Consider the following 12,181-nt stretch of genomic DNA (forward strand, 5'->3'; position numbering starts at 1 on the left):
AACTTTGCTCAGAGCTGCCAGGGCTGTGCACTCACCACAGTGGTTCACATTCATTACTATAAGTGACATATTTTGCATCTAAGCCCAACTTTCGTATTTGCAGGTAGCAACAATAAATACATACATATATATTTGACTCTTACTTAATAGAGGCTGCAAGTTTGGTAAAACCAGCTTTGCACAGGGGAAAAGAATGCTGTAAAGCGCATATGAACATCACCATACTTTCAGTTGTTCTGCTGACCATCAGATAAAAATCACCTCAAGAAGGGATGATTCATACACTTAGACTGTGCAATTCAAAAAAAAAAAAAAAAAAAAAGGGTCATTTTCCTGGTAAGTGTCTCGCAGTTAATCATTCCTGAAGAGATATCTTATCTCAGCACTGCAGCCTCAAAGGAAGGGATACAGCACTTTGGCCTACACATCCAGCAAAACATTTTAGCATGCTTAAGATGTACTAAAAATAAGTTTTGTTAAGAGTTCCTGTCTATATCACAAAACAACAAATAATTTTAGCACAAAATAGGAACAGGTATCAGCTGCACTCAAGTCAAGAGTCTGCCATGAAGTTGTCCTTGATGGAGGCTTTTTTCTGCAGCTCTATTACCTGAAGCTGTACCAGTTTGAAAAAGCAAATTAATGATGCTTCAAAACTTAAACAGCCCTCATTCTTGAATGGCATGTAGTGAACATTTGTAGGAAACTGTCCCTGAATTAATAACATGCAAGACTTTTGAGTATGCTGAAAAGAAAACAAGGATATAAATAGCATTTGGTGACTGGAACCTAAAGACAGCTTTTCATGAGCATAAACAGCACTCCTTGGAAACGTGCCCTTAGTGCCTAGTTAAACTTCCTGACTCGCTTACCCACAAAGAAAAAGGTATCCATTCATGTTACAGGCTGGGGAGACAAACTGGGACATTCAACTGGAGAAAGCATTCATTCAATTTTGAACCTGATTTAGATACATGAATTAATACAGAAAATGACAGAAAATGCAATGGGGATCCTCTCGTTGGGTCTCCATACATGGTTGAATTGGTGCACCCTCTTGTGGAAGTCTCCTGGATCAGTACAACCATCCCACATTAAAAAGTGGGTGGCAGGGCTTTGATTCTTCCTCAGGCCTAACTCCAGTTCAAACCAAGGACAATCAAAACGCTCCTTTATAATCCAGTGTTGGCCAATTAACATTTCAACACTTCCAAAATTAAAGCTACTTCCACCAGAAATATGTAGGCAGCTTACTATCTACACATCAATAGCAGCCATTCTTCAACCAAAAGTTCAGCAAACCGTAAAGGCACACCTGGAAAGCAGCAACACAAACATCACCTCACATCTGGCAAAACCAGACAGCACTTCACTTTGCACAGACCACTGCAGTGCAGCAGGGATTACTGCGATGAGTCTGAGACGCACAAGGCTACTGTGTGCTACATGCAACTGCAATAACCACCCTGCGGTGGAGTAGACATAAATAGCCCCTTTTATTCACACACCCAAACATGAGTGCTTTAGGAGCCGTCAGCACACGGGTGGCCAGCTTTGCAGCTATACTTTATAGGCTGAGATCCGCAACGGGAAACCCCAGAGATAACTCACAGGAGGGAAGTGGCACCAACCACCACGAGCCCCTCCTTTGCTGCTGAAGGATGAAGGAGCAGTGGGTGTGTGACACACATCTAACACCCAGAAATCCCACCTGACCAACTTCCTCCCACTAACTGGGCTTCAGAGTGCTGAACTAGACCAGCAAAACCCCACTGCAGATCACCCAACACGCTCCTTATGTGGGGAATCCATCTGACTGCTTGCAGTCTGCACCCAGTTAGAGACACAAGATGACCACCCCATATTTAAGTGGCTGTCCCTGGTCGCCTAGCACCCTTCACACAAAACACACAATACAGAAGCAGCAACTAAAGGGACGGTTACAGATGTTGCTACGTAGCCTGCAACAAACCTGGGCCCTGGGCCAGTGCTCCACTGCCTCAGTCACACCTTTCACTCATTTTGCTCTCCCCTAAGGCATGCCAGTTGCCTTCCACACACGAAGCACAGTTTGATAGGTCTGCCTCTATTAAAGGCTCATTCCTGCAACTCTCTCAGCCTCCCCCAGTGCAGCTCTAGTGCCAAAGCATTAACAACACAGCTCACAGGCTTAATTTCATCCTGCAATCCCACCACCCATACAAAAGCCTCCAGCACCTCCACGAGCAGAGACACTCACAGCTGCATGTCTGGAAGAGTCTTTCTGAGTGAAAGTTACACACCCCAGTGCACACTGAGTGACTGCCCATGCTAGGGTCACATTTGGCTGGAGTACATTCATGTGCAGCATCAAGCTGCACAGCCTCCAGAGCAACCAAAACAGGGGATTTTGTACTCAATCAGAATACAAGTTCAGGATATGCTAAAGGATTAAGTAAGATACTGTGATTTTCTATTTCCTGCTTTCTAAAAGCTCTCACTCGGATTACATGCAGGACATACCTCCTGATCTCAAAGCAACATGGAAAACAGATCATGATGTTAGAGAAATAGATGCCCTACATATTGAATGTTAGGTTAATTCTTACCTGTATAACTTAGTTATTTGTCAAATACTGCATTGAATATTGCTCTTCCAAGGTGTCAGCTCCATGAAGTATCTGAGGAAAATGTTGACTAAACAAACCCCCCCCCCAAGAACCTACTTACAGACATTATTTCATTCATCTGGTCTACATGCAGAAAAGTCTACCAACCAAAGCTTGAAAGACATTTTAAGGAAGAAACTAGAACAGATGAGATCATTTCAATATGCCAAAAATGGGTCAGTGCTACACTGAGCTCCCTTCAGTTACAGAAGGGCCCCAGACATTCTGCAGGTTTTGAGCTGCAAGTTCAGGACTGCACCTCCAGCTGTGCAACAGCTGTGCTGGTTTGGGGGCTGTGCTCTGAACCATACCCTGGAATTGATCTGCCTAAAAAGTAATACAGCCAAGTTAGAGGCTCAATTTTAAACCTCTGATTTTACAAAAAGCTATAAAAAAAAAAAAAAGCATAGCACAGAGAACAAAAATGCTTCTCATCCACCTGTACCACAGACAGCAGAACTGCTCGGTTCACGCTCATCACACATGTTTAATTTAGATACCAATTAACAAGCACTGAGGAGGAAAGAAACACAAAGAAATCTGTCCAGATTTCTTCTGGCCAGAATGAGGAGAATACACTATTGAGAAGTGCAATAAAGAGCTGCAGGCTGGCACAGACCTTTTAGTCCACATACTGCAAAAAAGGGCTCTTAACTTGAGGAAGACAGACGCCCTCCCCAAATGTAACAACGTGCACCACTCGTGCCTTAAAAAGAACACAAACAACCTCCAAATGTGCAAGCATCAGGGGACAACAGAAAAGAAATAAGGCTCTTCTAGAAGATAGCTGCATACATTTCTGCCTCACATTCTGTAACTGGCTGAAACAACCAACCCTAAAACATCAGGTATTTCTGCACATTTACTCTGATAAAGACATGTTATAAAAGCAAGGAACAGAGAGTGTGTATCAAAGTCCCTGCTGAGAAGCTTTGCTGTTCCAGGTTTTTGTTTAGGGTGTGCACTGTAATTGCACACGATGTTCTGTTACTTTCACAAATGCAAGTTGTACAACAACACAGAGATCAAGCTATAATCACTAACAGGGTGATGTATTTAACCATAAGCACTACTTTGTGGCTCTCAGAGAAGATTATTGCCAGTATCTCTTTTTTGATACCACCATTATCGCTGGGAGGTGAGAGCAGTCAGTATCCAGAAAGAGATACGCCTTTGTCTGAAGGGTTTTCAGAGTTCTTCTATTACACAGGTTGTCAGCTACCATGGCAACTAACAACAGAGCAATTCACTGAACCATAAATACTGGAATGTCCTAGTAGTAACACTGGAAGACAGCAAAACTGGTCCTATTTGGTCTGTTCATACATTATGTATTAATCTCAAGGGAATTTTTCCACAGGTTTTGTTACCTAAAAAACACTGTTACTGAGAGCCTTTAAATTAGATTAGAAGGACTGCATAATGCATCAAGCTGTAAAAGCCTGTAATCTTTTCAGCAGAGCTATGCCAAAAAGAACCATCACTCAAAGCAATACAGAATTTTCCATAAGCTTGAGAACTCTTATTTACAATAACCTGTTACTTGCAGAAACAACTTCTGTGTGTTCCCAAGGATTTAGGTAGGCAGAGCTGGAAAACCACGACCAGAGTTTGACAGAAAGGTCACTTCACACCACATGAACACAGCACGCACAGTTCAAAAGAACTCTGACACAAGATTCTGTAACAAGCAAATCTGACGGAATGCAGAATTGTTCCCCCTTGTAAAACAATTTAACAACAACAATTTAAGTAACACATTGAGAACACTGCTTTCATTTCCCTTAATACAGATATGCCCTCAGACAGAGGGCGTTGGATATGGCAGCACAGCTAAAGGACCTCTGCTATCAGCCCACACAACGATGACACCCTAGGTATTCAGGCACTGAGCTCTGGCCAGAACACCACCACTTCACTGTAGCTGAACCCCCTACTGACTAGAAAGGCTTCTGCAAGGACCTTACAGCCCTTCAGCCCTAGGGCATCTATTTCTAGCACTGCTGTAGTGACGGAAAGGGCCCCAGCAAAAGCTTTCTGGCTCTGCTCTTTACCCACCTCAGGTTGTTCTGTGCTGTCTCACAGGAATTTCCCCTTCCGCACCTTCAGGATTTTCTTAGGATTCTGGCACCTAAAGGAAGAGATGACAAATTCATCAACAGAGAAAAAGCCTAAAAATACATCATGGATTTGTTAGCGCTGCTGTCTCCTTTTCTCCTCATGCTACCTAAGCAAGCACACTATCAGAACCTAATAAATACATGCTTTTTTAGATGTACAGTGACCAACAGAGCCTTGCTAAGAGCAGGCTTATTTACTATTTATCACCTGCCTTGAGGAGTCTGCTTTCCAATCTGACACAAACATGTTTTTGAGTTTATACTTTGCACAGATCAGTAGAGGCAAAATAGGCAGAACAAATCCTGCTGGGAAATGCCACTGCACTCATTTCAAGCTGTCAGCTTGGTCCAGCTCAGAGTTTAAGAGAAACCATGAGAAAAGCAAAGATAGACCTTGTATTTCCACAATACTTACCACTATTTCTGTTTCATTATGAAATTTGGTAAGACGTAAGTTAAAGAGTTCACAGAATTAATATAAGAAGAGGTTTTGCTCCTAGGTGAAGAAGCCATTTTTGCTCTGGTGTGAAGCCTTATGAGCCCAATGGCCTCTGAATGAGGGCTCAGACAGAACGCAGTAAGCACAACGCAGATTCAGGCACTTAAAAACCGAGTTGTTTTGACAGAAGTCTGCATACCAATTTATTTCTGGGGAGGCAAGTACAACGTACTCAGATTGAATATGAAGCTTCAGTGACAGTTTCATGGGACGCAGCGTTCTGCCCAAAGCTACAGCCTGCCAGTGCCAAGGCTTTAAAACAAAAAAATTTCTTCAAGAAAACCTTTCAGCATTCTACTGCTCAAAACAATGTCATACTTCATCTTAACGTAGAGACAGATGATCATCCGGCAGACTTTGTTCTAAAATGATTGCATACTTCCCACGTAAACCCAACCTTGGAACAAAAAGACTTAATAACATTCCACCACAACACAAATTTACGCAGAAGAGGGAAAGAGAAAACTGTGCAAGAACATAGGCAACAAACTGGAGCCTTAAAACAATCTCACACTTTGTCTTTCTTATGGTTTCCAACTACTTTAAGCAATCCTAACAAAGGTACTTCAATAAGGAAATTCTTATGACTTGTAACACTTGTAATAGTGGTGCTACCTAGTATGCATTTAGCTTCCAACCTTTTTACAATGTAAACAAGATTGAACTCCACTCCCAAAGACCCAGGGCATTCCAAACATAGACATAAAAGGGTTACCAAAAAATAAGGTACCCACTTATTTCACGTAACAGATTCTTGTAGCAATCGACAGATCAATGCCATGGGAAAGGCATCACAACAAAGGTGAGAGAACGGAAGGACCAGCACGATAGAAAGGTGCTACAAAGAAAGAGAAGAAGATTGCTCACCCGTGTCAGAACATTCCAGGGTGACAAGGGAAAGTTTCACCAAGGAGGGATCTCCAGAAAGAGCTCCTTCCCCAGTGGCAGTCAGCCCTTAAATAGGATCTAAGAGCGGTGCAGCCAGGCTCCACCCCTCCTGGTCACACCACTGAACTGCCTTCACCTGTGCTCCCAGGGCTCACCGGGTCCTTTCCCCAGGTGCTCTATCAGTGGTTCAGGCTGTGACTCAACAGTTACCACACAACACACATCTAAAATAAAGAAATCCATGAAAGTCAGGTACATTTGCAAGTCCAATTAAATATATACATGCAGATTTAAATGCTTAAAGACCTTGAAGCAACAATCCACTAAAATATCTCGACCCATATAAATTCCACAGAGACAATTATTTCATTAGAAGTCTGAATTCCTCTTCATTATTTTTAAATGCATTTCATATTTTTCCCATTCTTAGATAGCCACAGAAATACTTATAAATTAAAGAGATACAGCTGAAATAGTATTATAATCCGATCAGGTGTAAGAGCAATCACCAATCGTTCAACAGCATGCAAAGCACCTAAGAAGAACAGTGACTAAAGACAGTGCCCACACAGTGCTCTACATGGTGGCCACATGCAGCAACAGGGAGATGCCCCACTCATGAGTCCTACAGGCCACAGCTCCAGGAAACAGAATACACATAGCTGTTATGTGACCCGTGACACAGGGCTGTCTGCGAGTTCCTCCTCTGGCAAGAGCTAGCAGGTAAAAAGCTGGCCGTGGGCAGTTCCTCCTCCTCGGGGGATGGAAAGCCATCTGGAGAAACCTAAATAGGATGAGCAATAGGTTCAGGGGAACCTCATGGAGCTCGACAAAGCCAAGTGCAAGGTCTCACACCTGAATCATGGCAACTCCCATTACACATACAAGCCGGGAGAAAAAAGGATAGAGCGCAGCCCTGCCAAAAAGGACCTGGGGGTACTTGGCAAGCTGGCAATGAGCCGGCAGTGTCCTTTCACAGGCCAGAAAGCCAACTGTACCCTGGACTCCATGGCAGGAAACACGGCCAACAGGTCAGGAAGGTGATCCTGCCACTCTGCTCTGTGCTGAGACCTCACCTGGATTACTGAGTCCAGACATGGAGTCCTCAGCACAGGAGAGGTTGACCTGCTAGAGTGTGTCCTGAAGAGGGCCACAGAAATGATCCCAGGCATGGAACACCTCTGCTATGAGGACAGGCTGAGAGCTGAGGCTGTGCAGCCTGGAGAGAAGGCTCCAGGAGGACTGAGAGTACCTAAAGGGGCTGTAAGAAAGAGCCTGGAGATACCCCCATTCATTGCAGGGGAAGTTGGACTGACAGCTTTAAAGGGGCTCCAACTCAAATGACTCTATGACAGCAAGGGGATAAATGAAAAGGCAACACTGGCCCATGCACAGAGCAGGGGGGTCAGGCCCAGCACTGCTGCACTCACACAGCACTCACCCGCAGTTTCTGCTGGCACTCAGAGCCCCATGCAGCCTGCTATGCTGTCAGCCTGGAGATCTCTGCTGCAGGTGCATTTCCATGCCACACAGGACGGCCTCACCATCAGCAGAATCGCTCCCAGCACTGCCTGTAGGCAACACAAAATCAGCGACACCATTCTATCAGCACTATGTTCAATATGCTGCATGCATTATGAAACCCAGGTTTGGTCTCAGACATTCATCACAAGATCAAACAGCAGAGCCCTACTACTCTTACGTATTTTATCAACCTCTTTTCAGTCGTAACATACAATGATTTTTTGACAATATAAAATTGCACACCCAGCTAGCACTCCCTCAACACGTGCTGCATCTCCTATTCTTTCTTGCTGGCAAAGCACACTGACGGGGATGCAAAACTGGAAGAAGTGGCTTAGTTAAACTTTACAAAGACGGACGCTTCAATAACGCCTCGTCGTTTTCATGTGAGAAACACAAACCCGGGGAGGCAGAGCGTGGCAGTGCCCAGGGCTGGGTTAAGGCCCGGGGGTCTGCAGGGCACTCCGCCTGCCAAGCCGGTGCGTGTGAGGGGAGAAACGGCCGGATATTTCCAGAAAAATTAAAAACAAAGGCTTTGAACAAACTAGATATGAAATAACCTGGGTTTTGTTTTTTGTTTTTGGTTTTTTTTTTGTTTTGTTTTTGTTGGTTTTTTTTTTTTTTTTTTTTTTTGCTGTTGCTTGTTTTTTATAAAGCAACGTCACCGTACGCCAGCACTGCACCGCTTCGCCGGAGCTGACCGGCCCCACACGCGGCTTCCGTACTCACTTGCAACCGGGCCAAGGACCCTGAGCAGCGCCGGCTTCCGCCGCGTCCCGCGGAGGCGGCTCCAGGCCCGGCTGCGGGCCGCGCGGCGGCTCCCGGCGGCGGCTGAGAGACGAGCAGACAACATCGCCTCAGCGAGAACGGCGGGAACAGCCACCACCCCCCACCACCGGAAGTGGCGCCTCGCGCGCCGGAAGTAGCACCCAACACACCGGAAGTAGCTCCCAACGCACCGGAAGCGGTGCCCCGTCTTCGGCAGTGCTGACTGTACCCAGGCATGGCGCCCAAAGGCGGTCCCGGCGGGCGGCAGCAGTCGGAGGAGGATCTGCTGCTGCAGGATTTCAGCCGCAACCTCTCGGCCAAGTCCTCCGCTCTCTTCTTCGGCAACGCCTTCATCGTCTCTGCCATCCCCATCTGTAAGCGGCGGGAGCCAGCCGGGGGTCGGCGGGGATCGGGGCCTCCCTCGGGGGGTGGGTGGGCAACGCTGAGGGCATCGGGCTCTCCTGATGGGAGAAGGAGCACCGAGCGCAGCCCTCCCGCGCCTCGGGCCCCTTCCGTGCAGCCGCGGATCCGGGCCCCGCTGGCGACGTGGCAGCCCCGACCCTTGGTGGGGTTGGAGCGATCTGGCGGCGCGCTGCTGCGTGGCGGCACTCAGCGCTCACAGCGCGTTGCGGTTCTACCCTTAAGGGCTCTACTGGAGGATATGGCACATGGATCTGGTTCAGTCCGCCGTGCTGTACAGCGTGATGACTCTCATCAGTACCTACCTCGTGGCGTTTGCCTATAAGAACGTCAAGTTCGTCCTCAAGCACAAGTGAGTTTGGTGACTGTCTGGTGTATGCCTTAGTTTGTAATAATTCAGCAAAAGCCTAGTCAACATTTTTATGAAGATGTGGAATGTTACACTGTAGAACCCTTGTGCTTGAATCAACAGATGTAAGCCAGGCTGCCTCAGTGTTTACTGTCATTGAGTCTCACTGTATCAGTTGATGAATTGCATTAGGTTGTGAGGACAGTATACATGCTGAGTTGTGAGCTTTGAGAGTGTGAAATTTCACAACTCAAATGTTAAGTGATCAGATTTGCTTCTTGACTGCTCTTCCATTGAAAGTCCTTGACCACAATGCAAGATGTGACACAAAAGCATCCACTGCATGCTTTTCTGATTGCTGTTACCTGATCACAGAATCACAGAATTGTAGGGGTTGGAAGGGACCTCTAGAGATCATCGAGTCCAACCCCAATGATACCTTGGGATCATTATCTTCAGTATGGAGTAAAAAGGTGTTTGGACTGAGCATGTATTTCATAGGTTTCTTTGGTGTCAGTAACTTCTGATTGCATCTGTCACATCTCCTGTAGAACAGACTTGTCTTGTCTGCTGGGAGAGTGATGAAACAGCAAAGCAACCCTTGTTCTCAGAGGGTATTGCCATAAACTGCATTTGACAAGTACTTCTCATAATTTGATTACTGCTAATCGTCCCTTCAGCTTGGCAAAACTGTTTGGTATCTGGCTAACTTTTGTTTTTCCCTGTGTAATACATCTTCCTATAGTCCTTCCCCCCCCCCTATTTTTCACCTTTACCTTGAATGGTGTTTCTTATAGGGTTGCACAGAAGAGAGAAGATGCTGTTTCCAAAGAAGTTACTCGCAAGCTTTCTGAGGCAGACAACAGGAAGATGTCTCGGAAGGAGAAGGATGAAAGGTAATCCTCCTTGTGCTCTTTTGTTTTTCCCTTGTTTTAATACTATTTATACTATCAGCCTTTTGTCCATCTGTAAATCCTCTTTTTAGTTATTGGTGAATGGTCTCAAATGTTGAAACCTTTATCTATAAAGGCAGCCTCTCCATTCTTGATGTGTAAAGGAAGACAACTTTGTGTATAGGGCTGCTAATAGCTGATGAGTAACAATCATAGCTACCTCTAGAGTTAAGATAAATCCATTTCTTTAAGAACAGACTCATGTAATGTACTTTGCTTAGTGGAATGCAAGCTCCTGTATAGCATTCCCTTCTACTGCTCTACTGTGCTACTCATGAGTAGTTGCACTTTTTACCCACTGGTTATAACTGTCAAAGCAAGTATGCAGATTTCCAATTCAATAACTTGCTGATATCCAGGATATGCCTGGATAAATATTGCTCCTTGTTAGGTGTCTGTTAAGACCATACAAGGTGAATTATCTTCTCTTTGGAGCAAAAGAACCGCATCTTTTTTTCTAACTGCCAGGCATGCTGTTGGCACGTAGCAGATACAAACTTGCACAGACTGCTGTTTACGTAGCCCTAGGTTTGACCTGCAGGGTGGAAAAACAATTGTAAATCACTTAGATACACAAGTGCAGAGTAGATACAGGCTTTCCTTTGGCTGCTGAGTTGACTGGTAGTTTTTGCAGTGCTCTGTCTTTTAGAAGCTGGCTGTAACAGGGCTGTGGTTTGCTTCCCCACTGGATAGAAGTCTCTTCTTAACTGTGAATGTGTCAGGACATGCATTGACTTAAGTACATTTTGAATTGTTTTTACTTGTTCCTAGGATTCTGTGGAAGAAAAATGAAGTTGCAGATTATGAAGCAACAACCTTTTCCATCTTCTACAACAATACTCTCTTTCTGGTCCTGGTCATCATTGCTTCGTTTTTTGTGCTGAAGAATTTCAACCCCACTGTGTATCCTTTATTACCACACCTAAAACAACTGAAGTCCTACTCCCATTGGTTGCCATTCATAGATACATGTGTTATCTGTGTAGCACCTTCACCCTGCTGAGGTGTGCAATTTGTTGTGGTTTTTCAACTCAGAAACACACAATACAAAAAAAAAAAAACCAAACAAACAAACAAAAAAAACCCAAAAAAACCAAAACCAACCAAACCCAACACTTCCAAACCATACAAATGTTGATCATCTGCCGTTGGCTCTCACAGAAATCTTCTGACTTTCCCCATTTCATTTGTAATTCTGCAGTCAGGAGGCGGCTTGTGTTTACAGAAAAACTACAGTGGTGTTGTCAAATGCTGTAAAGTTGTAGGATTGTTTGGTTTGGGTAACTTCACATATAAATATTTTTGTTACTTAAATGTTGCTGATGTACTGTATACATAAGAGACCTGCCTTATTTATAAGCACTTTGACAAGAACAGGCCAACCTGTAGAGGCATCTTTATTTTAAGGTTAAATACATCGTAAACAGAACAACTGGTTCATAACCTTGGTTGAAAGCTATATTTCAAGTTAGCGTTTGTAATGTGATGGAAAACACAGCAGTGATAGCAGAATACCAAGGTCTCAGGCTGCAGCAAGTAAGGATTTGCTCAAACACAACAGCTGTGGGCACAGAAATAAAGGAAAGAAACTACTTGCCTTCAGAAGGCCTCAGGTACACAGGAATCTCCAACAGGATACCCTCGCCTCCACTGCCAACCCTTAAATGAAGTCTGGGGAGACGTGCAGCCTGGCTCTACTCCTTCCATCGTTGAGGTACATTGCCTGCACCTGAGCTCCCCTGGGTTGGCCCTGCCTTCCCACCACGTGCTCAGTCATGGTTTCAAGCCCTGGCTTAGCATTTCTGCTGCACTGCTGCAGTGCCAATTTAAAGCTTTACAGAGGAAAACCTTTTTGATTCATTTTTTTTGGCAAAACTTTTACCAAGTTCTGTAAAAGCAGAAGTGGTACCTACCCATGTATGCTTCCTTAACTTTCTTCTTACAGAAACTATATCCTTTCCATAAGTGCTTCGTCTGGACTGATTGCCCTGCTGTCTACAGGATCCAAGTAG

General features: G+C 44.9%; 1 protein-coding gene across 1 annotated transcript; it reads left to right on the forward strand.

Moving 5' to 3' along the window:
- Positions 1-8,682: 8,682 nt before the first annotated feature.
- Positions 8,683-12,181, forward strand: SSR3 (signal sequence receptor subunit 3; the record flags this gene model as incomplete). The annotated part of the gene is made up of 5 exons (XM_079539457.1): positions 8,683-8,821; positions 9,093-9,219; positions 10,014-10,112; positions 10,941-11,072; positions 12,115-12,181. The coding sequence occupies 5 exons, from the start codon at positions 8,683-8,685 to the stop codon at positions 12,179-12,181; spliced, it is 564 nt and encodes a 187-aa protein (XP_079395583.1).

Source organism: Tetrao urogallus, assembly GCF_951394365.1.
Source record: "Tetrao urogallus genome assembly, chromosome: 9".
Taxonomy (NCBI): domain Eukaryota; kingdom Metazoa; phylum Chordata; class Aves; order Galliformes; family Phasianidae; genus Tetrao; species Tetrao urogallus.